Consider the following 26,501-nt stretch of genomic DNA (forward strand, 5'->3'; position numbering starts at 1 on the left):
GAAAAGGGCAAGGATAACCCAGATAATTAACAATAGGTTCTCTCTCATCATTAAAACAATAAATTAACAAAATTCAGGTAATTAATGTTGAATATGTATTTTGCATTTATTTACAAAATTATACACATTTTTAAAATTAACAATTTATTGACCATGAACACAACTTTCAAATAAATGTAACTAAATGCAATGCTGATAATTGTTGTAACACAGAAATCCATCCAGGTTTAACATACATTCAAACATGTGAATTAGGAGCAGTAGTCATTAGACGTCATTCAGTCCCTCTAGTCTGCTCTGCTGTTCAATAAGATGAAGGCTGATCTATTTGTGTTTTGAATTTCACATTCACATCCACCCCTGATAATCGTTGATTCCCTTACCTAATGACAATTTAGTCCCCCCACCTTAAACATATCCAAAGACCCCACCTCCACAATTCCAAAGTCCAATATATATGTAAATGGTATTATAAACTTCAAACATGAATTTCTATTTGTTTTCTGTATCTCAAAATATAGTATTGAACACTCAAGGCATCTGAACATTTTATTACTGCAACATTACAGTTTGTGAGACACACTCTACAGAAAAACATTTGCACAAAAAGACAAACTTCATTAAACTGCATTTTGTAGGTCATCAGATGTGTAAAATAAAATATTATTTCCAAAATTAAAATTAAATAGTTTTAAGTTGTGTATAATTCTTCCTCTTCTTTTATGTTTAAGAAATTCCCAGGTGAGTCTTTCTGTTGGAGGAGCAGGTGTTCTTTTGCAAATATACCCATGGGCATTCAGAAGCCTGCTTAAAGATTCCACCTCAGCACAATTCCCATATGGCCAATATACAGTGCCATTGTTTTGTTGTTGTAGATTATATCCTATGGCTGGGAACATCTCCAGGCATTTTCTACAAGGTGATATGGGAGTGAATTGTTGTCGTTTGCCATTTACTATATGCATTCTCCTCTGGGCTCTAGAATTACTCATCATTTGGTAAGCCTTAGAAACCACGATAGGGTGGAATTGAATAGCCTGTTGGTGATGTGCATTCGTTGTCTCTGAAGCCATACATACTGCGAGGCTAATATCTTCATTCCACGTGCGGTAACACAATATGTCTATCATGAGTTCTCTCTGATGCCTTCCAAAGCATGAAACTGAGACACCAAAATAATTGTCTGTTTTTTGTTTTGTAGCCAAGTTGTGGTGGAAACAGTAGCTGACAACTGATGACACGTAACTAAAGACATTCCCACATCTCCTGTCTTCTTGGGAATTTTGTTCCACAATCATTTTTTCATTTAGTTTTGACAGAGAATTTAAAACTGATTCAGCATTGTTTGTTTGTTCCAAGTCAACCACCTGAGAAAGAAAAGAAAATCTGAAATATCTTTTCCCAGTGCAGTGGTTAAACATTATCCACTATTTTCATTGAGGGCTTTGCAAGTTTATTTGAAATACATTGGAACCTCCAGTAATGCAGCAGAGAGCACTCAAAGACTAATAATGCAAATTAAGTTCCAGGCTAACATTTCTGTGTTTAGCATAACCATTGGTGAGTGGTAAATGAAATAATGTTCGCTTTAATGATTTCTGCGCCCTTAAAAATGTGGGATGTTTGCACTACAGTTGTGTAGTTATCCAGCACCACACATTATTAAATAGATTGCAAAGTAAGTTTTCAGTACTCTGCACCACTGATCTGCCTGCATCTCATCAAAGAAGAGCACTCCATCTCACTTCACATTAATGTTGATCATAGAATCCCTAGTGTGGAAGCAGGTCATTTGTCCCATCGAGTCCACACGACCCTCTGAAGATCCTTCCATCCAGACACAACCATCTACACTATCCCTGTAACCCTGCAGTTCCCATGGCTAATCCATCTAGCTTGCATATCCCTGGACACAATAGGCAATTGAGCATGGCCAATCCACCTAACTTGCACATCTTTGGACTATGGGAGGAAACCAGGGCACCCAGAGGAAACCAACACAGACACGGGGACAATGTGCAAACTCCACACAGACAGTCGCCCAAGGTTGGAATCAAATGCAGGTCCCTGGCGCTGTGAGGCAGTCGTGCTAACCACTGAGCCACTGTGCCGCCCTAATGTTGTATTTCCATTTTCTAGAGATCGACCTTAAAATCTCTCTAACAACATTTTTACTCTGGCGACATTTTGCATTATAGGAACTGGATTGAAAACATCAAATTTAAGCTGTGCAAACATTTATCTAATTAGTCAGGTTTGGAATTGAATTTACCTTTTAGAGTTAAAAGGCCAGTGGATGATGTTACAGTGCTATATATAAGAATCAATACTCAACTTGGTTGTAAGCAGAATAGAGCATAAACAAGTTAAACTAATCACTTAGATATCTTTTTTAACAACAGGTAATTTTGGAAATATATCATTTGTTTGTCACAAAACCAGTAACATGCATATCAGTACAGGTTTTGCCATTAAAACATTCCTAATGCCCTTCACAAGTGAAAATCATGCTAAGCCGTGATGGGAGAGATAAGGAGGGATGCGACTGAAAGGTTGGTCAAAATCCTGGAGTTTAAAAAAGGTTTTTAAAGCTGAAGGGAGAAATAAAGAAGGTTTAGTTGGTGCCTTCCAGGTAATAAAGGTGAGGCAGCTGATGACTTTGCCACCAGTGGTGGGGTGAATGGAAAGAAAATGCACAGAAGACCAATAGGGACCGGAGACGGTGGGAGGCAATAAGGGCACAATAGACAGAAATGCAGGAAGTCAAGTTCTCATTGAACTTGAAGCCAAGGTTAAGAATTTTTAAAAGTTATGTGCTGGAGGAATTGGGAATCCAGAGTAAGGACATGAGTAATGCATGAATGGAACTTAAAGTAGGGAAGAAGATTCGCAATTAAGATTTGGACATGTTGGACTTTTTGATGAGTCAAGGATTGAAAGCAGATATGGAGGATGAAAGCAGAAAGGAGATGACAAAAATGTGGATAAGAGTTAGAAATTGGCAGTCTTGATGGCGTGAAGTTTAATGCTGTACTCTGGATGAAGCAAAATGCTAAATTTTTGCACACAGTCTGTTTCAGAAAAAAATAATTAGTCAGAGGGATGGGGCTGGAGTCAATGAAAAAGGAAACAGAACTTACGGTATCTGCAAAAATTAAACACTTTGGTCTTTCCAAGGATGAGTTAACGGAAGCTGTGACTAATTTATGTTTTGATGGAAATCCATGGACACTGAGATGCTTTTGAGATTGAAAAAGGTCATGGAATGTCCAGTTGAATGGCACCAGCATCCACGTGATAGATTAGAGTGGTGCTGGAAAAGCACAGCAGGTCAGGCAGCATTCGAGAAGCAGGAAAATCAATGTTTATGGCAAAAGCCCTTTATCAGGAATAGAGGCAGGGTGCCTGCAGAGTGGGGAGATAAATGAGAGGGGGGTGGGGAGAAGGTAGCATAGAGTACAATAGGTGAATGGGGGTGGGGATGGAGGTGATAGGTCAGAGAGGAGGGTGGGAGAAGGTAGCAAAGAGTACAATGGGTGAATGGGGGTGGGGATGAATGTGATAGGTCAGAGAGGAGGGTGGAGTGGATAGGTGGAAAGAAAGATAGGCAGGTAGGACAGGTTATGAGGGCGGTGCTGAGCTGGAAGGTTAGAGCTGGGGTGAGGTGGGGGAAGGGGAAATGAGGAAACTGGTGAAATCCACATTGATGCCCTGGGGTTGAAATTTTCCGAGGTGGAAGATGAGGCGTTTTTTCTCCAGGCGTCACGTGGTGAGGGAGTGGCAGTGGAGGAGGCCCAGGACCTGCATGTCCTCAGCAGAGTGGGAGGGGGAGTTGAAATGTTGCGCCACTGGGCAATGAAGTTGATTGGTGCGGGTGTCCCGGAGATGTTCCCTAAAGCGCTCTGCTAGGAGGCATCCAGTCTCCCCAATGTAGAGGAGACCGCATCGGGAGCAATGGATACAATAAATGATGTTGGTGGATGTTCAGGTAAAACTTTGATGGGATGTGGAAGGCTCCTTTGGGGCCTTGCATGGAGGTGAGGGAGGAGTTGTGGGCGCAGATTTTGCAATTCCTGCGGTGGCAGGGGAGGGTGCCAGGAAGGGAGGGTGGGTTGTTGGGGGGCATGGACCTGACCAGGTAGGCACGGAGGGAACGATCTTTGCAGAAAGCAGAAATAGGTGGGGAGGAAATATATCCCTGGTGGTGGAGTCTTTTTGGAGGTGACGGAAATGTCGTCGGATGATGAGGTTTATGCGAAGGTTGGTAGGATGGAAAGTGAGCACCGGGGGGTTCTGTCCTTGTTAGGGTTGGAGGGATGTGGATTGAGGGTGGAGGGGTGGGATGTGGACGAGATGCGTTGGAGGGCATCTTTAACCACGTGGGAAGGGAAATTGTGATCTCTAAAGAAGGGACCATCTGGTGTGTTCTGTGGTGGAACTGGTCCTGCTGGGAGCAGAAACGGTGAAGGCGGAGGAATTGGGAATATGGGATGGCACTTTTGCAGGAGGTAGGGTGGGAAGAGGTGTAATCCTGGTAGCTTGGGACTCGATGGGTTTGAAAAAAATTTGACAGTGTCCAGTCGGTCATCATTAATGGAGAAGGAGAGGTCCAGGAAGGGGAGGGAGGTGTCAGAGATGGTCCAGGTAAATTTAAGGTCGGGGTGGAATGTGTTGGTGAAGTTGATGAATTGCTCAACCTCCTTGTGGGAGCACGAGGTGGCGCCAATGCAGTCATCAATGTAGTGAAGGAAGAGGTGGGGTGTGGTGCCGGTATAACTATGGAAGATGGACTGTTCTATGTAGCCAACAAAGTGATGGGCATTGCTGGGGTCCATGGCTACCCCTTTGGTCTGGAGGAAGTTGGAGGATTCGAAGGAGAAATTGTTGAGGGTGAGGACCAGTTCAGCCAAACGAATGAGAGTGTCAGTGGAAGGGTACTGTTGGGGACGTCGGGAGAGGAAGAAACAGAGGGCTTGGAGGCCCTGGTCATGGCGGATTGAGGTATAGAGGGATTGGATATCCATGGTGAAGATGAGGCGTTGGGGGCCGGGGAAACGGAAGTCTTGGAGGAGGTGGAGGGCGTGGGTGGTGTCTTGAACATATGTGGGGAGTTCCTGGACTAGGGGAGATAGGACAGTGTCAAGGTAAGTGGAAATGAGTTTGGTGGAGCAGGAGCAGGCTGAGACAATGGGTCAGCCGGGGTGGTCAGGCTTCTGCACCTTGGGAAGGAGGTAGAATCGGGCGGTGCAGGGTTCTCGGACTATGAGATTGGAAGCTGTGGGTGGGAGCTCTCCTGAGGTGATGAGGTTCTGTATGGTCTGTGAGATGATGGTTTGGTGATGGCGGGGGGGTGGTGTCATGGTCGCATCTATGTCTAACACTATCTTTGGGTGTGTCGCAGTGATGAGGAAGAGTAGGAGCTAAAGGATGAATGCTTGTGACATTTTGATGGACTGGAAGGAAATGCATTCCTGGAAGTATGCAGGCTGAGCTTGGATACTGTAAGGTACTTTCATTTTTGGTGTTTTTTTATTTAAATAAATTATTTCATGTTGTTCATTCCCAGGACGCTTTAGGGTTTAATATGTCAAGGTACACTTTAACTGTTATTGTTGTTTAACTATTAACTAAAACAAAGGACATATGATGTGTGTGCTTGCACATTGCATTGTACCAAAGACAGTTTTGAAGTAAGATGTAGAAAAATGGAGGCAGGATGAAAACAAGTTTGCATCTGTCATTTTGAAATAAAAGCTTGTTACTAGACATCCTTTTTATTATTTACCCTGCTAGAGCTAATTAGTATTGACAATATTTGTGAAAGATAAAGATTCTAAGCATAGAAAAGCCGACCATTGCCTGAAATTGTTGCTTAATTTACGTATTAAAAAATTAGTATCACAGGATGTTATTTACACAACAAATTCTGAGCAATTACATTTCTCACTAACTATGAATAAAATGTAAAAGCTCACCAGCCCAATTCAATTTATGCACTCTATTCAGTAAATCATTGTTCATTCCTCATATATCACATTAGGCTTAGTGTTTGGGTTAAAAAATGCTCCTTATGTATCCAGACATTTTCTTCTGCTGCTCTGAGTTACTGGTGCTGATCTACTGATATGAACAAATATTTGTTGCCATGCAGAGGAAGAGTAGTGTGAAGAAAATGCTCACCCACCTAACATCCCAGCAAAGCAAACAAAAACGTGTGAAGAACATTTGCAACATTTATTTAAAAATTTAAAAACCAATGAAACAATGGGACCAGTTACTTTGTAATTGCCCTGGGGCACATTAGTTTTACTGGTTGATGTCACTTCTACTCACTATTTCAAGCAGAATTGTGTAAGGCGGTCGCCTTGGAAGATGTGTTTTGTACTGTTCAAACACATCAGGAACTTTGTTCGACCAAGATTCCATTGATTCTTCAAATATGTCTCGTGGTTCAAAAGAAGGATCGTTAATATGACATAGAAACAGAACCGTATGCAGTATCTGTAAAAAAAAAAGAATTGTTAATTTCAACAATGACAATCAACTCTCTAGGATGAGGCTGGATCACAAAACTGTACCTTACTCCCACAGTAAGGGAATGTTAATGGAAATTGTGTTCAAAAAAACTGCCCAACTCTAAGGTGAAAAATACAAATTTCACCCCAGTACTTTATTAAATTTTATAAAATGTATAGATAGCTGCAATATATTAACACTTACATTCTTATAATGGAAATTCTGTCTAACAATTATTACACCAAGATCAATGAAAATAACCGAATAAAATCTATTGCTTTGGTTTACATTTGCACAATTTTATGATAATTAGACTATTCATTTGGAAGAAGTACAGAAAGTGAGGGTGAAAGTAATTTTTCAGTGCTGATTAATCTCATATATATCACATAGTACTAATTAACACAGGCTCATCCTAAACTTTATTACCATAAAAATAAATAAAACCAAAACCTCTTTAATGTATTTAGTTCCTCTTTCCCTGGACAGTTCCTTGGTTCCTACAGCATGCTGGATGAATTTCACAGATATCATTATAAATTGCATTGCACTTTTCAGAGGCATCTGCGTCCCAAAGTAGTTTTTTTCCATAAATGTGTTACATTCAATTCTGGTGAAACAGAAAACAAGGAAATCTGCATCATTCAACAGGAAATAGTTCAATTTGTGGAACAATTCTATAAAGGAATACACTGAAAACATGGCAATCATTTGTGGATTATCACTTTTTGTCTCATGCTTCACCCTTCATGGTGAGCATCAGCATGAGTAAGCAATATGGAGCACATTGATTGTAGATAAATTTTAGAAGCTGGGGTTGCTTCCTTGTTCAGGAGAAGATTAAAGTGAAATTTAATAGTGGTGTTCGAAAGTTGAAGGGGTATAGTCAGAATAAATGGTGAGAAACTGCTCCTGTTGGTAGAAGAATAGAGAACCAGAAGGCATTGACTTAAGGAAATTGGCAAAAGAAGCAACTTTAGGAAAATCTTTTTATGCAATAGTATCTGAAATGCATTACCTATGACAACCTGATGGACACAAATTCAACAATGGCTTTCAAAAGTGAATTGAACAATCATCTGAAGAGAAAAGATTAATTGCAGGGCCATGGGAAAAATATCAGGAACTGGACCCAGTGAGATGCCCTTCCAGAGAGCTGGCACAGACAGCATGGACCAAATGGCCTCCTTTTGTGCTGGAACTTTTCTAGGATATTTGTCATGACAAATCAGGTTCAAAACAGAATAAAACTACCCTTGTTTTATCTTTGGTATGTTATTTAAATAAAACAGAGAACTGAAAGAAATCTCAAGGCTATAATGTCATTTAGGGTAAAGAAGGCAATAATAAGCTACATAAGATTTTATTTCATCAGAATTCCATGGTTGCAAAAATTTTCCATTATTGTCTTCAGACTCTCGGATTAAAATGAGTGATTGCTGAGGAAGCCGAACCTATTAAAATAAATTATTACAGCTTCAAATCAGAAAGAGCAACCCAAGCACAACATAGAAGATTGTCAAAGATGTATTAAGATGATAAAAATCCCTGATTAGGGATAGTCAACATGGATTTGTGCATGGGAATTCATGTCTGACAAATGTTTAAGAATTTTTTGAAGAGGTAACCGAGAGGGAGGATGAGGGTAGGGGCATGTTGTATATATGGACTTTGGTAATGCCTTTGACAAGGCTAGTCATGAAGGTTGGATGTGTGGGATCCCGGGAAAGCTAGCTAATTTGATTCAAAATTGGCTTGATGGTAGGAAGCAGAGGGTAATGGTAGAAAGTTGTTTCTTGGACTGAAGGCCTGTGACTAGTGGTGTGCCACAGGGACCAGTGCTGGGACCTTTGTTATCTGATATTTACATAAATGATCTAGAAATGAATGTACAAGACATGATGAGTAAATTTGAGAGGATACAAAATTAGGAGGTATCATTGATAGTGAGGAAGGTTTCAAATATTACAGAGGGATCTTGATCAGATGGGAAAGGGGGTTGAGGATTGGCAAATGCAATCAATACAGACAAGTGCGAGGGTTCGAAACTGTATAAGTAGGACTTATACAGTAAATGGTAACATCCTGAGGAGTGTTGTGGAATAGAGGGACCTAGGATTACAAGCACTAGTTCGTTGAAAGTGGCATCACAGGTAGACAGTGTGGTGAAGAAGTATTTGGCATGCTGGCCTTCACTGGTCAGGCACTGAGTAAAGAAATTGGGATGTTATGTTATAGTTGTGTAAGTTGTTGGTGAGGTCACACTTGGAGTATTGTGTATAGTTTTGGCCACACTGTTATAGGAAAGACATGGTTAAAACTACAAAGATTTACAAGGATGTTGCCAGGACTAGTAGACCTGAGTTATAGGGAGAGGTTGACCAGGATAGGACTTTATATCTTGGAACATAGGAGACTGAGGTGTGACCTTATCGAAGTGAATAAAATCATGAGGGGCATAGTTAGGATGAATTCCCAGGGGTAGGGAATTGAAGACCAAAGGTCATATGTTTAAGGTGAGAGGGAAAGATTTAAGGAGGGCCCGAGGGGCAACTTCTTCACACAGCGTAGTACATATATGGAATGGGCTGTCAGAGAAAGTGGTTGAGGCAGGTACAATAGCAACATTTAAAAAACATTTGGAAAGGTACATGAATGGGAAGCATGTAGAGGGATATGGACCAAATGCAGGCACCATGGACTAGTGTGGGCTGAAGGGCCTGTTTCCATGCTGTATTACTCTATGACTCTAAGTGGAAAAGGCAATAACAGCAGCCTGTTTTAAAGGAGGACTGCCTTTATCACCAGTAAGGAAGAGGCAACCTACTTCAATGGCATGGTACTTTGCTGATATAATGATATGCTTTGAACTAAAATTGCATAAACACATCAGGTTTAGTAAGCTCGACAGCTCAATTTTGCATTCCCACTTAAAATATTAATCATCACACTGTATCACTGTTTAAGTCTCAGGTTTAAAATTATTGCAGATTTATTTCTTTACATTAGAAATTGAAAATCCAGAACTCAAACAATCAAACATATATAAACAGTGAACCATCTTACCGTCTCTCTTCAGGTAACACTGGAACTAGGGAAATAAAACAGACTGTATTAGTTCTTAGTGTTCCATTAGTTTATGGTGAGTCACTTCTACCAACTTATAAGATGCATTTAAATTAGATATTGATCTAATAATTGGTACTGATTAAGTTTTAATCATTAATGCACAGGCCATTCAGGACAAAAGAAATTTAAAAAAAAATCCTCCATGTTGGATTTGAAATTCATAAAAGTTATTTCTTAATCCAAGATTAGCTCATGTTAAAATACCACACTCCTGCCTATCTTCAAGGGAAAAAGCTTCCTCTGACTTTCTGTCACTGATGCCCAATATTAAACTCTCACGTATGTGGAGCAATCTATAACTGTTTGTCCGTGTCACTCTGTGACCTGCTAAAGCAGGTGGTGATCAAGAGAGCTATTGGAGTGGATAATGGTAGTGTTTCAACTCAGCATGGAATCGACTAAATGGGTAGGTAATTCCTGGTCATTCATGTGATGAGAAAACATCAGAATCTCTACAATCATTATTCACAGTTCCAGAGTGTAAACATTCACATAAATGTGCAATGTATTTGCATTTTTTAAGGCATGGTATGGGACGTTCTGTGATTGTGCTCATGTGTATCAGCAAGATATTAGCTTAAGTTTAGTTGTTTCTAAAGTTCTTGTGCAAAAGTATAGTATTTGAATTTTATGATAACAATGCACAATAATGGATGGCTTTGAGGTATGTAGAGAAGAGGTGTTGGAAATCCTGGAAAAGGTGAAAATAGATAAGTCCCCTGGGCCTGATGGCATTTATCCTAGGATTCTCTGGGAAGCAAGGGAGGAGATTGCAGAGCCATTGGCCTTGATTTTTATGTCCTCTTTGTCTACAGGAGTAGTGCCAGAAGACTGGAGGATAGCAAATGTGATTCCCTTGTTCAAAAAGGGGAGTAGGGATAACCCTAGTAACTATAGGCCGGTGAGTCTCACTTCTGTTGTGGGCAAAGTCTTAGAAAGAATTGTAAGGGATAGGATTTATGCACATCTGGATAGGAATAATGTGATCAAGGATAGTCAGCATGGTTTTGTGAAGGGCAGGTCGTGCCTCACAAACCTTATTGAATTCTTTGAAAAGGTGACGAAGGAGGTTGATGAGGGGAAAGCGGTAGATGTGGTATATATGGATTTTAGTAAGGCGTTTGATAAGGTTCCCCATGGTAGGCTACTGCAGAAAATACGGAGATATGGCATTGAGGGTGAGTTGGAGGTTTGGATTAGGAATTGGCTGGATGGAAGAAGACAGATCTGTTTTGGGACCATTGCTGTTTGTCATTTTTATAAATGACCTGGAAGAGGGGTTAGAAGGTTGGGTGAGCAAGTTTGCGGATGATACGAAAGTCGGAGGAGTTGTTGACAGTGAGGAAGGATGTGGCAGGTTACAGCGGGATATAGAGAAGCTGCAGAGCTGGGCAGAAAGGTGGCAAATGGAATTCAATGTAGCTAAGTGTGAGGTGATTCACTTTGGGAAGAATAACAAAAAGATGGGGTACTGGGCTAATGGTCGGATACTTGGTAGTGTGGATGAGCAGAGGGATCTTGGTGTCCATGTACACAGATCTCTGAAAGTTGCCACCCAGGTAAATAGTGCGGTGAGGAAGGCATATGGCGTACTGGCTTTCATTGGTAGAGGAATTGAGTTCCGGAGTCCTGAGGTCATGATGCAGTTGTATAAGACTCTGGTGCGGCCGCATCTGGAATATTGTGTGCAGTTTTGGTCGCCATACTATAGGAAGGATGTGGAGGCACTGGAACGGGTGCAGAGGAGGTTTACCAGGATGTTGCCTGGTATGGAAGGAAGATCGTATGAGGAAAGACTGAGACACTTGGGGCTGTTTTCATTAGAGAAAAGAAGGTTTAGGGGTGACTTGATTGAGGTGTACAAGATGATTAGGGGGTTAGATAGGGTTGACAGTGTGAACCTTTTCCCACGTATGGAGTCGGGTATTACAAGGGGGCATAGCTTTAAATTAAGGGGGGGGTAGATATTGGACTGAAGTTAGGGGTAGGTTCTTCACGCAGCGAGTCGTAAGTTCATGGAATGCCCTGCCAGTAGCAGTGGTGGACTCTCCCTCTTTATGGGCATTTAAGCGGGCATTGGATAGGTATATGGAGGATAGTGGGTTAGTATAGGTTAGGTGGGCTTGGATCGGCACAACATCGAGGGCCAAAGGGCCTGTACTGCGCTGTATTCTTCTATGTTCTATGTTCTAATGTGGAACCTTTAACACAGAAAACATTCCAAACTGTTTTACAGAATAGTGTGCAAATATCAAATTGGAAGGAGAAATTAAGTGGTACAAGAAAAAGACCTGGTCAAAACATGGGTTTTAAGTAGTGTCTTAGCGGAGAAGGGATAAAGGGGAAACATTGCCAGAAATGGACCTAGGTGGCTTACAGAACACACACCAATACCAGTGTAAAGACAGGAAACAATGAACAAGAGATCAGAATCAAAGGATCAGAGAATATAAAGGTGTTGGAGAAGGTTACATAGATAGACCGGAGTGAGACTAAGGAGGGAATTAACTCAATGATAAAAATGTTATGTTAATTTTAATTATTGTAATTCAGCAAGGATAGAGATGATGGTGAGAAGGTCTTGCTGAAGAACAGAATACAAGAAATAGAGCTTTCAATGAACTTTTTCTATTCTGGTTTCAAAGTACTGTATATCTGGCTAAACACTGGAGAATGGCTGGATAGCTTATCTCCTGCCAAAGTGGTCCCAGTTTACCATTTTAACAAACTATACATAAAAGTATATTAAGACAACCATACCTTTATTTGCAGAAAGGTAACATCCATTGATGTAACTGACTCGCTCATGGTACATGTGGCAGTTTTCCCGCTTACAGTTACCATTTGAATTCTCTTGATCACATAAGAAATACCTCCTCAGGGTCTGTAAACGCACAATAATTTATTATTTCACACTAGTCTTCTCCAAGAAACAAATGAAATTACTAATAATGACTAATTTCATGATCAATAGAAACTTTGTGCTGCACAGTTCTATGTTCTATCTCTAATTACCTCTGGGAAGATTACCTCTAAAAATCTATGGAGACGAAGGAAGCACATGGTGAGGTCAGTGCAGGAGAGAGAGAGAGAGAGAGAGAGAGAAAACCTGCACAGTTACTGCCTTTGCTGTTTGAATTCATGTATCGCTGGACATCAGAGTGCATCTGGGAAAATTAACAAACAGTGAAATTCACAACTAATCTTGGAGGAACTGTGGTGGGACCCAGGGAGATAGTGAGGAAAGAGATCGATCTGAGACGGGTACAGCTGAGAACAGAAGTGAGTCAAACAGTCAGGGCAGGCGGGGACAAGGTAGGACTAATAAATTAAACTGCATTTATTTCAATGCAAGGGGCCTAACAGGGATTGCAAATGAACTCAGGGCATGGTTGGGAACATGGGACTGGGATATCATAGCAATTGCAGAAACATGGCTCAGGGATGGGCAGGACTGCAGCTTAATGTTCCAGGAAGGATACAAAGGGAGGCAAGAGAGGAGGGGGAGTGGCATTTTTGATAAGGGATAGCATTACAGCTGTGCTAAGGGAGGATATTCCCAGAAATTCATCCAGGGAAGTTATTTGGGTGGAACTGAGAAATAAGAAAGGGATGATCACCTTATTGGGATTGTATTATAGACACCCCCAATAGTCAGAGGGAAATTGAGAAACAAACTTGTAAGGAGATCTCAGCTATCTGTAAGATTAATATGTTGGTTATGGTAGGGGATTTTTAACTTTCCAAACATCGAGTGGGACTGCCATAGTGTTAAAGGTTTAGATGGAGGGGAATTTCTTAAGTGTGTACAAGATAATTTTCTGATTCAGTATGTAGATGTACCTACTAGAGAAGGTGCAAAACTTGGCCTACTCTTGGGAAATAAGGCAGGGCAGGTGACTGAGGTGTCAGTAGGAGAACACTTTGGGGCCAGCGACCATAATTCTATTTGTTTTAAAATAGTGATGGAAAAGGATAGACCAGATCTAAAAGTTGAAGTTCTAAATTGGAGAAAGGCCAATTTTGATGGTATTAGGCAAGAAATTTCGAAAGCTGATTGGAGGCAGATGTTCGCAGGTAAAGGGATGGCTGGAAAATGGGAAGCCTTCAGAAATGAGATAACAAGAATCCAGAGAAAGTATATTCCTGTCAGGGTGAAAGGGAAGGCTGGTAGGTATAGGGAATGCTGGATGACTAAAGAAATTGAGGGTTTGGTTAAGAAAAAGAAGGAAGCATATGTCAGGTATAGACAGGATAGATCGAGTGAATCCTTAGAAGAGTATAAAGAAAGTAGAAGTATACTTAAGAGGGAAATCAGATGGTCAAAACGGGGACATGAGATAGTTTTGGCAAATAGAATTAAGAGAATTCAAAGGGTTTTTACAAATATATTAAGGACAAAAGGGTAACTAGGGAGAGAATAGGGCCCCTCAAAGATCAGCAAGGTGGCCTTTGTGTGGAGCCACAGAAAATGGGGAAATACTAAATGAATATTTTGCATCAGTATTTACTGTGGAATTGGATACGGAATATATAGACTGTAGGGAAATAGATGGTGACATCTTGCAAAATGTCCAGATTACAGAGGAGGAAGTGCTGGATGTCTTGAAACGGTTAAAATTGGATAAATCCCCAGGACCTGTTCAGGTGTACCCGAGAACTCTGTGGGAAGCTAGAGAAGTGATTGCTGGACCTCTTGCTGAGATATTTGTGCGCCTGACCTCGGTGGTGGGCAAGTTGTTGGAGGGAATCCTGAGGGACAGGATGTATATGTATTTGGAAAGGCAAGGTCTGATTCGGGATTTTCAACATGGCTTTGTGCGTGGGAAGTCATGTCTCACAAACTTGATTGAGGTTTTTGAAGAAGTAACAAAGAAGATTGATGAGGGCAGAGCAGTAGATGTGATCTATATGGACTTCAGTAACGCATTCGACAAGGTTCCCCATGGGAGACTGATTAGCAAGGTTAGATCTCATGGAATACAGGGAGAACTAGCCATTTGGATACAGAACTGGCTCAAAGGTAGAAGACAGAGGATGGTGATGGAGGGTTGTTTTTCAAACTGGAGACCTGTGACCAGTGGAGTGCCACAAGGATCGGTGCTGGGCCCTCTACTTTTTGTCATTAACATAAATGATTTGGATGTGAGCATAAGCGGTACAGTTAGTAATTTTGCAGATGACACCAAAATTGGAGGTGTAGTGGACAGCGAAGAGGGTTACCTCAGATTACAACAGGATCTGGATCAGATGGGCCAATGGGCTGAGAAGTGGCAGATGGAGCTTAATTCAGATAAATGCGAGGTGCTGCATTTTGGGAAAGCAAATCTTAGCAGGACTTATACACTTATTAGTAAGGTCCTAGGGAGTGTTGCTGAACAAAGAGACCTTGGAGTGCAGGTTCATAGCACCTTCAAAGTGGAGTTGCAAGTAGATAGGATAGTGAAGAAGGTGTTTGGTATGCTTTCCTTTATTGGTCAGTGTATTGAATACAGGAGTTGGGAGGTCATGTTGCAGCTGTACAGGACATTGCTTAGGCCACTGCTGGAATATTGTGTGCAATTCTGGTCTCCTTCCTATCGAAAGGATATTGTGAAACTTGAAAGGATTCAGAAAAGATTTACAAGGATGTTGCCGGGGTTGGAGGATTTGAGCTGTAGGGAGAGGTTGAATAGGCTAGGGCTGTTTTCCCTGGAGCGTCGGAGGCTGAGGGGTGACCTTATAGAGGTATACAAAATTATGAGGGGCATGGATAGGATAAATAGACAAAGTCTTTTCCCTGGGGTGGGGGTGTCCGGAACTAGATGGCAGAGGTTTAGGGTGGAAGGGGAAAGATATAAAAGAGACCTAAGGGGCAACTTTTTCATGCAGAGGGTGGTGCATGTATGGAATGAGGTGCCAGGGGAGGTGGTGGAGGCTAGTACAATTGCAACATTTAAGAGGCATTTGGATGGGTATATGAATAGGAAGGAGAAAGTGAGGTCTGCGGATGCTGGAGATCAGAGCTGAAAATGTGTTGCTGGCATAAGGGCTTATGCCCGAAACGTCGATTCTCCTGTTCCCTAGATGCTGCCTGACCTGCTGCGCTTTTCCAGCAACACATCTGAATAGGAAGGGTTTGGAGGGATATTGCACAGGTGCTGGCAGGTGGGACTAGATTGGGTTGGGATATCTGGTCGGCGTGGACGGGTTGGACCGAAGGGTCTGTTTCCATGCTGTACATCTCTATGACTCAATGACTCTATGTGGTATAGGTACACCCATCATGCTGTGAGGGATGGAGCTGATGGTTTTTGAGCCACCAACAGTAAATGAATGGTAACAATTAGTCATACTCTGTTCTCCAAAGTATTATACTTCATCTCTTTCGATTTTGCAATGTCATTACATTATTTGCAAACAGATCCTACCAAAATCCTAGAGAATATTCTCAAGCGGTCTTGGTAAGAAAAAGGAGAAAATAAAGATTTGGTTACATCATCAGAGATAAAATGGTTTCACTTTACTATAATATTAATATATGCTGTTATAGAATGGAGGGATACAGATTCATGACGAGAATTCCTGCAGTGCTACAGTTTGGATTTCAGCCATCACTAGTAGGTGCATTAGACAATTGAGAAGTCAGTCAAGGGGTGTTCATAAACTACTGACTGGTAAAGGAATAATGTTATGATGTGATATAATTACAGGCCCCTAACATTTAAAAAGAAATGCAAACTTCTTTTCAATCAAAAGAATTATGCACAATATTTCATGTTTTTAGACAAAACTAACTACTGTACAAATTACAGAACTAATTAAACAAAGCAAATATGGCTGACCTAACAATGTGGTTTATAATTATTTACAGTACGTATGCATTCAGGTTTACTTCTTACCACCTGAAGAATTCTCTTATAAGAAATTGCAAGTTACTTTTTCTGCAGGGACCACATCTGCAGGTTGATGTGGCACAGTCCTCTGGAGAATTTCCCTCAACTTCAGCTGCTATTACAGGTAAAATTTTCATTTCCTCTCTCTTAACTGTGGAGGCCCTGTTCCTTGTTCTCATTACATTTCTAATACTTCCAAACTAATCTGCAGGATACTTTCTTCAGCAATAAGACATTGTGAGCCTTAATGTAGATTCTCCCACTAGCTTCAAAAATAGGAAATATTTCAACTTTTGTTTCGTCATAAGTTCCAAATGTGATTAAGTGTCAACAGCGTTCCAGACAGCCGATGACAAAGTCCGTGACTTACTCGAATTACAATGCAGTTCCAGTTAACTGGTATTTATTTCATATAAATGTATCAGTGAACTGAAAACCACACAAGGTCCAAACTGCAATAAAAGTGCTTTCCCAGCAAACACACAGATAAATTGAAACCAGAAAGCCTTCCTAAGCAAACACAGAATGTTGGGGAAACTCAGGTGGCCTGACAGTTTCTGTGGAGAGAGAGAAACTGAGTTAATGTTTCAAGACCAGTATGACTTTTCGAAACTGAAGGTGTTTGGAAATGTTTCTTTTCATACTTTTGACAAGGTGGTTGTATGAAGGAGCAGCACTCTGAAAGCCAGTGCTTCCAAATAAACCTGTTGGACTATAACCTGGTGTTGTGTGATTTTTAACTTCCAATAGGAAGGAGACCAGAAAGAATCCCTACAGTGTGGAAATAGGCTATTTGGCCCAACAAGTCCACACCGACCTGCTGAAGAGTATCCCACTCAGACCCATTCCCGACCCAATTACTTAACATTTTCCCTGACCAATGCACCTAAACTACATATCTCTGAGGGAGTGAAGGGTCAGCCTTACCAGTGTGGAGTTGCAGATAGACGAGATCAGATGGAAGACTTTCTTTTCCAAAGAATCTTAGTGCATTAGATTATATTTTTAAACAGCAATTGATTACACTTTCATCATTATAATCTTCAAAACATAGGTTCAAATGGTCAATAAATTGTTTAAAATAGTAACAAGACCATGCCATACCTCTTGATTCAAATGTTTTTGGGGGCAGTCGCTATTTGTGCACCTCTTTTGTTTATGCCACACAAGGCAGACATCTGCTGATAACTTACAGCTATCTCTATGTAGAAACCGGCACTGTTGCTGTCAAAACAATTTATGATGCTTATGAATTAACCATTAAAACAGTACCAATAAGGAAATCTACCATATATGTGCTAGACAGGAAATTGTATGGAACAAATTTTATAAACTTTAATCACATTTATTTTTTCAGTTTCCAAAATCAGCAGGCAATCTTTTTGCCTTGTACACATTAATTGCCTTGTATGCACTGAATAAATATTATTATTGAATAATAAAGTACAGAAATGAAGAAATATATAGAATAACAAACAACTTTTAAGTTACTAAGCAGATAGATTATTTAAATTCATGGAAGTACATGGTTAATTAATTCCAATCACTGAACTTTCAAATTCTAGAAAATATTTAAACAGATGAATGATTAGGAGTTGAAATGCATTGGTCAAAGGTGTGCCAAATAAATATTCAATAGTCACCTTCAATTGGATGAATGTTTGAAGGAGGAAAAAAGGGTTCATGTAAATTGAAAGGAATTTAACACGCTAGTAACAGAAGTTATGGAATCACAGAATAGTACATTAGAGAAGGAGGCTATATACCTCTAAGTCTGTAGTGGTTCTTTAAAGGGCTCCAGTAAGCTGGATGGCTGGTTTGCAATGCAGAGAGAAGTCAACGGTGCTGGTTCAATTCCCATACAGGTTGAGCTTACTTTAAAGGTCTTGTCTTCTCAACATTGTCCCCTTACCTGTGGTGTAGGGACCTTCAGGTTAAACTCACCCCCCAACATCCCTTTGTAAAGAGAGTGCGGGACTCTAAGAACTTTAAACAAAGGGCAGCTTCAGACCCATGTTATGTGGTTAACTACTTAAACCCTTTCATAAAGTACGGTAAGCTTCTGCAATTGTAAAACACTAATTTAAAGATCATTTCTACCATAATGTAACATCATCACAAAGTAATGCAGTGATCCACCACTGTCTTTTTGAAGGATGAAATGTGATCTCGTAGCATTTCCATTATAATGAAAACAAAATGTTAATAATCAAGTATTTGCTTCTGGTCCATGCAAGTTTCAATATATAGAATAAATAATATGGTTATTTATATTGACAAAGAACTGAATTATACTTACTCCTTCGCACTGACTTTGGTATTGAAAGAAAAAACAGTCAATGTCTTCTGGTTGGTAATCATTTCTCTGGAGTAAAAATGTCACATAATCATTGTGAGAAATACCAAAAATATCTTAGTCCACAGGCTTTACACTTCTTGAAAGCTCTCTCAGATTTCACTGCTAGCTGGCTCATCAATTTTGTGTCATTCTCCCAGGTTTATTGTTATATTTAAAAGGCATTACCAGGTCTCACTAACATTGGAACCATTGTTAATTTACACAGGAAAAATTATATTGGAATTGCAGGAAAATCCAACATTCCTCCATTTTCATCGCCAATTGCAAAGCAGTAAAACAAAGGAAGAAGGGAATTTTGCCAGAGTTGTATATATCCCTGATTTCACCACATACTGCACTCGGTGTTGGGTGCCATGCCTGTCAGTTCGCTCGGTTAGCTGGATGGTTGGTTTGTGATGCAGGAAGATGAAGTTTCGCACAAAGGTCCCACCTTCTCTACCTGGCGTGAGGTGTGGTGACCTTCAGGTTAAACTCAGTCATTGCTCTCTAATGAGAGAGCAGCTGTTTGGTCCCCTGAGACTATGGCAACTTTATTTACCATATCTGCGGGATACAGAACCATGGGGGGCATACTGCACGACTCACCAGAATATTGCCAGGCTGTTAGACGATGAGGAACGAGGCAGCTCTTTCCTCAAACATAAATCTCTAGTGGGAAATCACATCACTGAATATCCACCCCTTTCTTAGAAACTTGCAGGGCTTGGGTTTTTGCTGTTTCATTCATTAATGAATAGCAATTATTGTTTATGATGGTGCCAAAGTGAAACCTTACCTCTGCCATTTTGTTTCAAATAGACTGTCTTCGAAGGGCTCTCTTGAGGTCAATGCCCCCAGTCCTGAAGAAGGGTTATACCCCTAACCTTGACTTCTCCACCTCCTGATGCTGCCTGGCTTGCTGTGTTCCTCCAGCCTCCTGTTTGTCAATCTTCGCTTCAACTGTCAAAAGAAGAAAAATATTAACTCCACATTCATTCGGCTGACGCTAACAAGAGGTAACGACTTCACATATTCATATTAAAAAAATCCTCAAACGCTACAACGTTTCATAAAGTTGCCACTATAATTTCAACAAGAGATCCCCCGATAAGTAACTGTCGCTTCGCCGAGACTGGGGGTTTTGTTGTGACTCTAAAACAGAGACATGAACACAGAATGAGCAATACAAAAAATAATTTGAAAACGACCCTAAAATTCCAAATCATTTCAATCACAAAGAGCCAAGTTTTAAAATTAAGTTAATAACCAGAATCATCATTAACCTGCACAGTGATAGTCCTGCTGAAGAATAATATGTACAAAAACGAAACCTTTTCTCTTTTATTGCAACATAAACAGAGCCGTCAGAACAAGGAAAACGAAACTCTAAAACGTCCCGCCTCTAGCGACGCCAGTCAGAAACCACAAAAGGGGCGGGGAGAGACAAATAGAAACTGGCTCTGATGGCAGAATTACCGCCTTTTGAAATTAATGTGTTACGCTTCACTCCGAGTAAATCATTTCACTTGAACAAAATACAACGTCTTAGAAATAGATTGATGCCAACTTGCGTTCGACAAAGTCACAGTTGGCAGCAGATTGACACGGCAGGGGAACAGATGAACTGTGCAAATACCAATACAGTATCTTCACTGTGAGAGTTTGTGTTGCCATTGTCATTTCTGCAGCCTGGAGGATGTCGTAGAGGGGATGCGTCGGCAAGTCTCCTGAGAACAAACAGGGACGGAATGGAATAGTTCAACTGTCTGAATTCCAACGAGGATAACATGAAAATCAAGTTCATTCAGAAGAACTTCCTTAAATCCAGCATGGAGTTGAGGGGGAGGGGGATTCAAGGCTTAGTTTTAGGGAGTGAAACTGACTTGGTTAAAAGGGATTTCAGTTGAGGGGCACTTTGGTGGAAGTGATCATAATTTAGTTAGAATTACGGTACTTAGGGCAAAGATGAAAAACGGGAGGAATAGAAGTTGTCAATCAGGAAAGAGCTAGTTTTACTAAAATGTAGGTGAACCAGAAACTACGCTCGGTAAATCAGTGCCAGATCGGTGGGAGGTAATCAAGGAGAACACCAGGAGAGGTCAGAGCAATTCTGAGCGCTTAAAGAACATGGAAGGGCTCACAGCCAGAACTCCCCGAGTGTCACTGAGATTGAAAGAGAGAATTAAGCAGAAAACAGAACCCGAAAGTTACTAACAAATGCTGGGGACCCAATATTACAGGAAACCTCTGTATTAAAAGTGGAGGGGTGAAAAAGAGTAGAGGGACGTTTACCAGTCTGTTGCCTGGATTGGAGTGTTTTAAGCTGTAAGGAGAGGTTCGACAAACTTGGATTGTATTTGCTAGGATGTCGGAAGCTGAGGGACAACCTGATAGAAGTATGTAGAGTGGATAGGGTGGGTAATCAGAGTATTTTTCCCAAGATGGAAATGTCAAATATTAGGGGCCATAGGTTTAAGAAGGGAAAAGTTTAGAGATGTGAGAGGCAAGTTTACTTTTCCAGGGAAGGAGTAGAAGCAAATACAATAGCAATGTTTTAGAGGCATTGAGACAGATACATGAATAGCAGGGAATAGAGGGATAGGGACCATGTGCAGGTAGATGGGATTAGTTTAAAATGGCATAGTAGTCAGCACAGACATGATAGGCCCAATACCCTGTTCTGAGGAAGGGTCACCCAACCCAAAACATTAACTCTGATTTCTCTCCACAGATGCTGCCAGACCTGCTGAGCTTTTCCAGCAATCTCTGTCTTTGAGCCTGTTCTTGTGTTGTTCTAGGGAGAGCATGAAAAATATCGGCAAGTGGGATTCAGTATAAATGGATTAAAATCAAGAGAGTAACTCAGTGAAATGTGAAACCTATAGGGCAGTTCGGTAATTTGCATGTGAAAATAATTTCAGAATTCAGACATTGCAGCAGGGAGGTGGGGTGTGAGGTTAGGTTGCACATGATAGACTGGTTAGTAAGGTCATGGGATCTGGGGACGTTGGCCAACTGGACACAAAATTGGCTTGAAGATAGGAGACAGAGAGAGTGGGTGGTGGAAGGTTGCTTTAAGGACTGAAGGCTTGTGAGCAAAAGTGTGCCGCAAGAACAGGTGCTGGTTCCACCTTATTTACATACATGTTTCGGGTGTGTACAGAGAATGTTGTGGTTCATAAGTTTGCAGAGGACATCAAACTACATGGTGTAGTGGACAGTGAAGAAAGTCATCTCAGAGGACAACGGGACCTTGATCAATGGGTCAATGGGAAGAGGAGCGGCAGATGGAGTTTAGACAAACGTGAGGTGTTGTATAACCAGGACAGGACTTATACAGATAATGGTAGGGGCCTGCGCAGTGTCGCCAAAGAGACCTAGAGGTGCAGGTGCATAGCTCCTTGAAAGTGGAGTCGCAGGTAAACAGGATAGTGAAGAAGGCGTTTGGTATGCTTGCTTTCATTGGTCAGACCGTTGAGTACAGTAGTTGGGATGTCATGTTGTGGCTGTACAGGACATTGGTGAGGTCACTTTTAGAATACTGCATACAATTCTGGTTGCGCTTCCTTAGGAAAGATGTAACTAAAATTGAGAGGGTGTAGAAAAGATTTATAAGGATGTTGCAGGGATTGGAAGTTTTTGAGTTATAGGGAGAGACTGAATAGGCTGGGCTATATTTCCTGGAGTGTTGGAGACTGAGGGGCGATTTTCTAGAGGCTTATAAAATCATGAGGGGCATGGATAGGGTGAATCGCCAACGTCTTTTTCCCAGGTTGGGGGGGGGGTCCAAATCTAGAGGGCATAGATTTAAGGTGAGAGAGGCAAGGTTTTAAAAAGACCTATAGGTAAATTTTCTGCAGAGTGTGGTGCTGGAGCCTGGTACAATTACAAATTTAACACATATCTGCATGGGTATATGAATAAGAAGGGTTTAGAGGGAGTTGGGCCAAATGCTGACTATTGGGAGTGGGTCAGTTTGGGATGAATGGTTGGCATGGATAAGTGAATCGAAAGGTCTGTTTCTGTGCTGTATGACTGTAAGTATTAGATAAAATCAACACTGTAAGATGTTAAAGGGTATTAAGGGAATTGATATCTGTGAAAGTGGATAAATCCTAGGCCTGGGCAAAATGTATCCCAGTATGTTAAAGGAAGCAAGAGAAGAAATGGCAGTGTCTTCACTGTCATTTTCCAACCTCTCTCATGAGGGGACTAGCACACAGCTAATTTACTATTGTTTAAAAAAGGTCATACAGGAATAGACTGAATGATTACAGACTGACTTAAACCCAGTAGTGGAAAAAGAAATGAAGTGACAAAAAACAATCACTTTTACTTAATCACTGGAAAGGACAATGTGTCATGCTAGACTTTAAATTGGTATAAAATTCCATATAGACCTGTACATCAAATGTTGTCAACAAATATTGTCACTGATTTTTGTTAAAAGTTCCTCTCAAACTGCCAATACTGTATTTGTTAGACATGTTCTCCCTGTAAACAAGCAGTAACAAATGCTGCGGGTCTGGCAGCATTTGTTAACATTTTTATTTCAAGTTCCTATTGGAAGGATGTTGTGAAACTTGAAAGGGTTCAGAAAAGATTTACAAGGATGTTGATAGGGCTGGAGGATTGAGCTGTAGGCTGGGGTTGTTTTCCCTGGAGTTTTGGAGGCTGAGGGGTGACTTTATAGAGGTTTAGAAAATCATAAGGGCCATGGATAGGGTAAATAGACAAAGTCTTAGTGGGTTTTGAGAAGCTTTGTAGCTCAGGTTGAGGTCCTTGATGTAGGTTTGCTCGCTGAGCTGGAAGATTCATTTTCAGACGTTTCGTCCAGAAGCTCACTGAAGATGTTACCTAGTGTGGTGACGAAACTTCTGAAAATGAACCTTCCAGCTCAGCGAGCAAACCTCCACCCATAGCCACAGTCTTTTCACTGGGGTGGGGGAGTCCAGAACTAGAGGGCAAAGGTTTAGAGTGAGAGGGGAAAAATATAAAAGGGACCTAAGGGACAACTTTTACACACAGACCGTGGTGCGTGTATGGATTGAGCTGCCAAAGGAAGTGGTGGAGGCTGGTACAATTACTGTATTTAAAAGGCATCTGGATGGGTATATGAATAGGGAGGATTTTGAGGGATATGGACCACATGCTGGCAAATGTGACTAGATTAAGTTAGAATATCTGGTTGGTATGGACGAGTTGGATCAAAGGGTCTGTTTTCGTGCTGTAATTCTCTATGACTCTATACACTTTATTCATAAAAAATATCTTTATACATACATAGTTACAAACACAGATGGTTTTGTACAGTAGCATATCAAGGAAATAAACAAACATTGGAATTTGACTGTATCCAAAATAACCAAAGGCATCTCTTACTTGAACCAGACAATATTTACATATCATTAAGTGAATGGACACCCATTTAACTTCAGCAGAAAGGCCTCAGACAGTCGTATTTCCCCACTGTACCTTGGCAGCAGCTGCCCCAAGCTTTACTGCATCCCTCAGCACATAGTCCTGGAACTTGGAATGTGCCAGTCTGCAAATTCAATCAGAGTCAACTGCTTGGTCTGGAAAACCAACAAGTTTCGGGCAGGTCAAAAATTATATTTCACTGAGTTGATGATCCTCAGGCAACGTTTATCTCAGTTTGTATCCTGGGGAACTGCCCATAGAACAGAGTCATGTCACAGAGCTGCCTGCTACAAATCTCGATTAAAAAACCACTGCATCTCTCTCCAGACTTCCTTTGCAAAGGCACATTCCAGAAGGAGATGTGTGACAGTCTCAACACTCCTGCAGCTGCTTCAAGGGCAGTGTGCGGTGGCACAGACTGAGCATACATAGCCCCATAAGTAGGCCCCTTTTCATCACCAGCCAAGCAATGTCTTGGTGTTTGTTGTAAAGTTCTGGTGATGAGGCATTTTGCCAAATAACGTTGACAGTCTGCTCAAGGAGCCACGCAACAGAATCCACCCTCCTTTTCTCTCAGGGATGCTACCTACTGACCATTTCCTGGTGAACTTGTGGTCAAAAGTGCCTCTTGTTGCAAATTTCTCCACAAAGGTCATGTGATACAGAACGGTCCAACTACTCGGAATGTTCCGCAGCAACAAGGCCAGTCCCATCCTCCACAGCACCAGGGACAGGTAAAACCTCAGTACGTAATGACACTTGGTATTTGTGTGCCGGGGTCTACCCACAGCTTGATGTGGTTGCACACAAAGGTGGCCATCAGGATGAAGGTGAAGCTGGGCATGGTCATCCCCCCTTATCCAGAGTTTTATACAAGGAGTCCCTGCAGACACGGTCCATCTTGTACCTCAAAGAAGGCTCGAGTAATTGCAACAGCAGTTTTTGGGAATGGGTCAGACCTGCGCCATGTACAACAGAGAAAGTTGTTGTTTTTGTATCACCATAGTCTTACCAGACCATAGGGGCTGCTCTCATTTGACATAAGTGACTGGTGGTGATTTAACCCATGATCCACCAGACCTCAGGTGAAGGAAGAGTTTGAGAAAGAAAATCCTTCATGGTAAACAGAAAACATACCTCACACCTGATGACCAGCATTTTTTTTACCTGCAATACAGAGGAAGCGACGCTCCCAAGACGGGTTTCTGCTTTACCTTGTGCTCCTCCCAACATTTGACACATGCCCTGGCCCCTCCAAACCATATTCCTCGCACCTTCAGGTAATTGGTCCTGATGGTGAAGGGAATAAAGGATTGGTTGGCCCAGTTCCCAAAGAACATGGCCTCGCTCCTGCCTCAATTTATCTTGGTTCTCAACGCCAGTTTGAACTGGCCACAGATGCTGATGAATCTGCGCAGTGATGGTGGATCCAGGCAGAAAATAGTGACATTATCCATGTAGAGGAAGGCCTCTGCTGCCTGGAGTAGTCACCCCTCTTAGGCTTGCATCCTTTCTAATGGACTCAGCAAAAGGCTCTATACAACATACAAACAAAGCAGGAGGGAGTGGGGAGCCCAGTCTGACTCCAGATCTGATCAGGAAGCTCTCTGATTCCCATCCATTGATTGAGACTACACTAACAATGTTACTGTACAGCAGTTGGATCCAATTGCAGATTCCCTCCCCATAGCCCTTTTTAGGAATCACGTCCCACATGTAGTGGACAGCGAAGAAGGTTACCTCCCGCGTGCAACAGGATCTTGATCAGATGGGCCAAGGATTGGCAGGTGGATTTTAATTTAGCTAAATGTGAGGTGCTGCATTTTGGAAAGGCAATTCAGGGCAGAACATATACAGTTAATGTTAAAGTCCTGAGGAGTGTCGCTGTACAAAGAGACCTTGGAGTGCAGATTCATATTTCCTTGCAAGTGGAGTCATAGGCAGATAGGATAGTGAAGAAGTATGCTTTCCTTTTTTGGACAGACCATTGAGTACAGGAGTTGGGAGGTCATGTTGCGTTTGGAGAAGACATTGGTTAGGCCACTTTTGGAATTCTGGTCTCCCTCCTACAAGAAGGATGTTGTGAAAAGTGAAAGGTTTCAGACAAGAGTTACAAGGATGTTGCCAGGGTTGGAGGCTTGAGCTACAGGGAGAGGCTGAATAGGTTGGGGTTGTTATCCCTGGGCTTGAGGGGTGATGTTATAGAGGTTTACAAAATCATG

General features: G+C 41.4%; 1 protein-coding gene across 3 annotated transcripts; it reads right to left on the reverse strand.

The window, feature by feature from the left end:
• Positions 1 to 81: 81 nt before the first annotated feature.
• Positions 82 to 20,390, reverse strand: LOC148145323 (uncharacterized). 3 transcript variants are annotated; one of them, XM_088000659.1, is made up of 9 exons: positions 20,142 to 20,390; positions 19,655 to 19,818; positions 18,820 to 18,885; positions 17,625 to 17,744; positions 12,406 to 12,529; positions 9,583 to 9,607; positions 6,970 to 7,126; positions 6,334 to 6,501; positions 82 to 1,367 (listed from the first exon to the last, which is right to left on the reverse strand). In XM_088000659.1, exons 2-9 carry the CDS (start codon positions 19,661 to 19,663, stop codon positions 621 to 623), a joined length of 1,416 nt encoding a protein of 471 aa, XP_087856785.1. In that variant the 5' UTR covers positions 19,664 to 19,818; positions 20,142 to 20,390; the 3' UTR covers positions 82 to 620. The 3 variants fall into 3 exon arrangements, with proteins under 3 accessions (XP_087856785.1, XP_087856784.1, XP_087856786.1); XM_088000658.1 differs by lacking the exon at positions 20,142 to 20,390 and having other exon boundaries at positions 19,655 to 20,070; XM_088000660.1 differs by lacking the exons at positions 19,655 to 19,818; positions 20,142 to 20,390 and adding an exon at positions 18,287 to 18,432.
• Between the last annotated feature and the right edge of the window lie 6,111 nt (positions 20,391 to 26,501).

The sequence above is a fragment of the Chiloscyllium plagiosum genome, unplaced genomic scaffold (assembly GCF_037043375.1).
Source record: "Chiloscyllium plagiosum isolate Xiang-an unplaced genomic scaffold, Cpla_swu_hap1 HiC_scaffold_25, whole genome shotgun sequence".
NCBI lineage: Eukaryota > Metazoa > Chordata > Chondrichthyes > Orectolobiformes > Hemiscylliidae > Chiloscyllium > Chiloscyllium plagiosum.

Excerpts from the sequence above, each read along its gene's own strand:
- LOC148145323 (XM_088000659.1), bottom strand. Across the intron at positions 12,530-17,624 it reads AAAAACATTTGAATCAAGAG|ACCCTGAGGAGGTATTTCTT; the intron begins GTATGGCATGGT and ends GTGCGTTTACAG. Across the intron at positions 7,127-9,582 it reads GTGTTACCTGAAGAGAGACG|AATTGAATGTAACACATTTA; the intron begins GTAAGATGGTTC and ends CTGTTTCACCAG.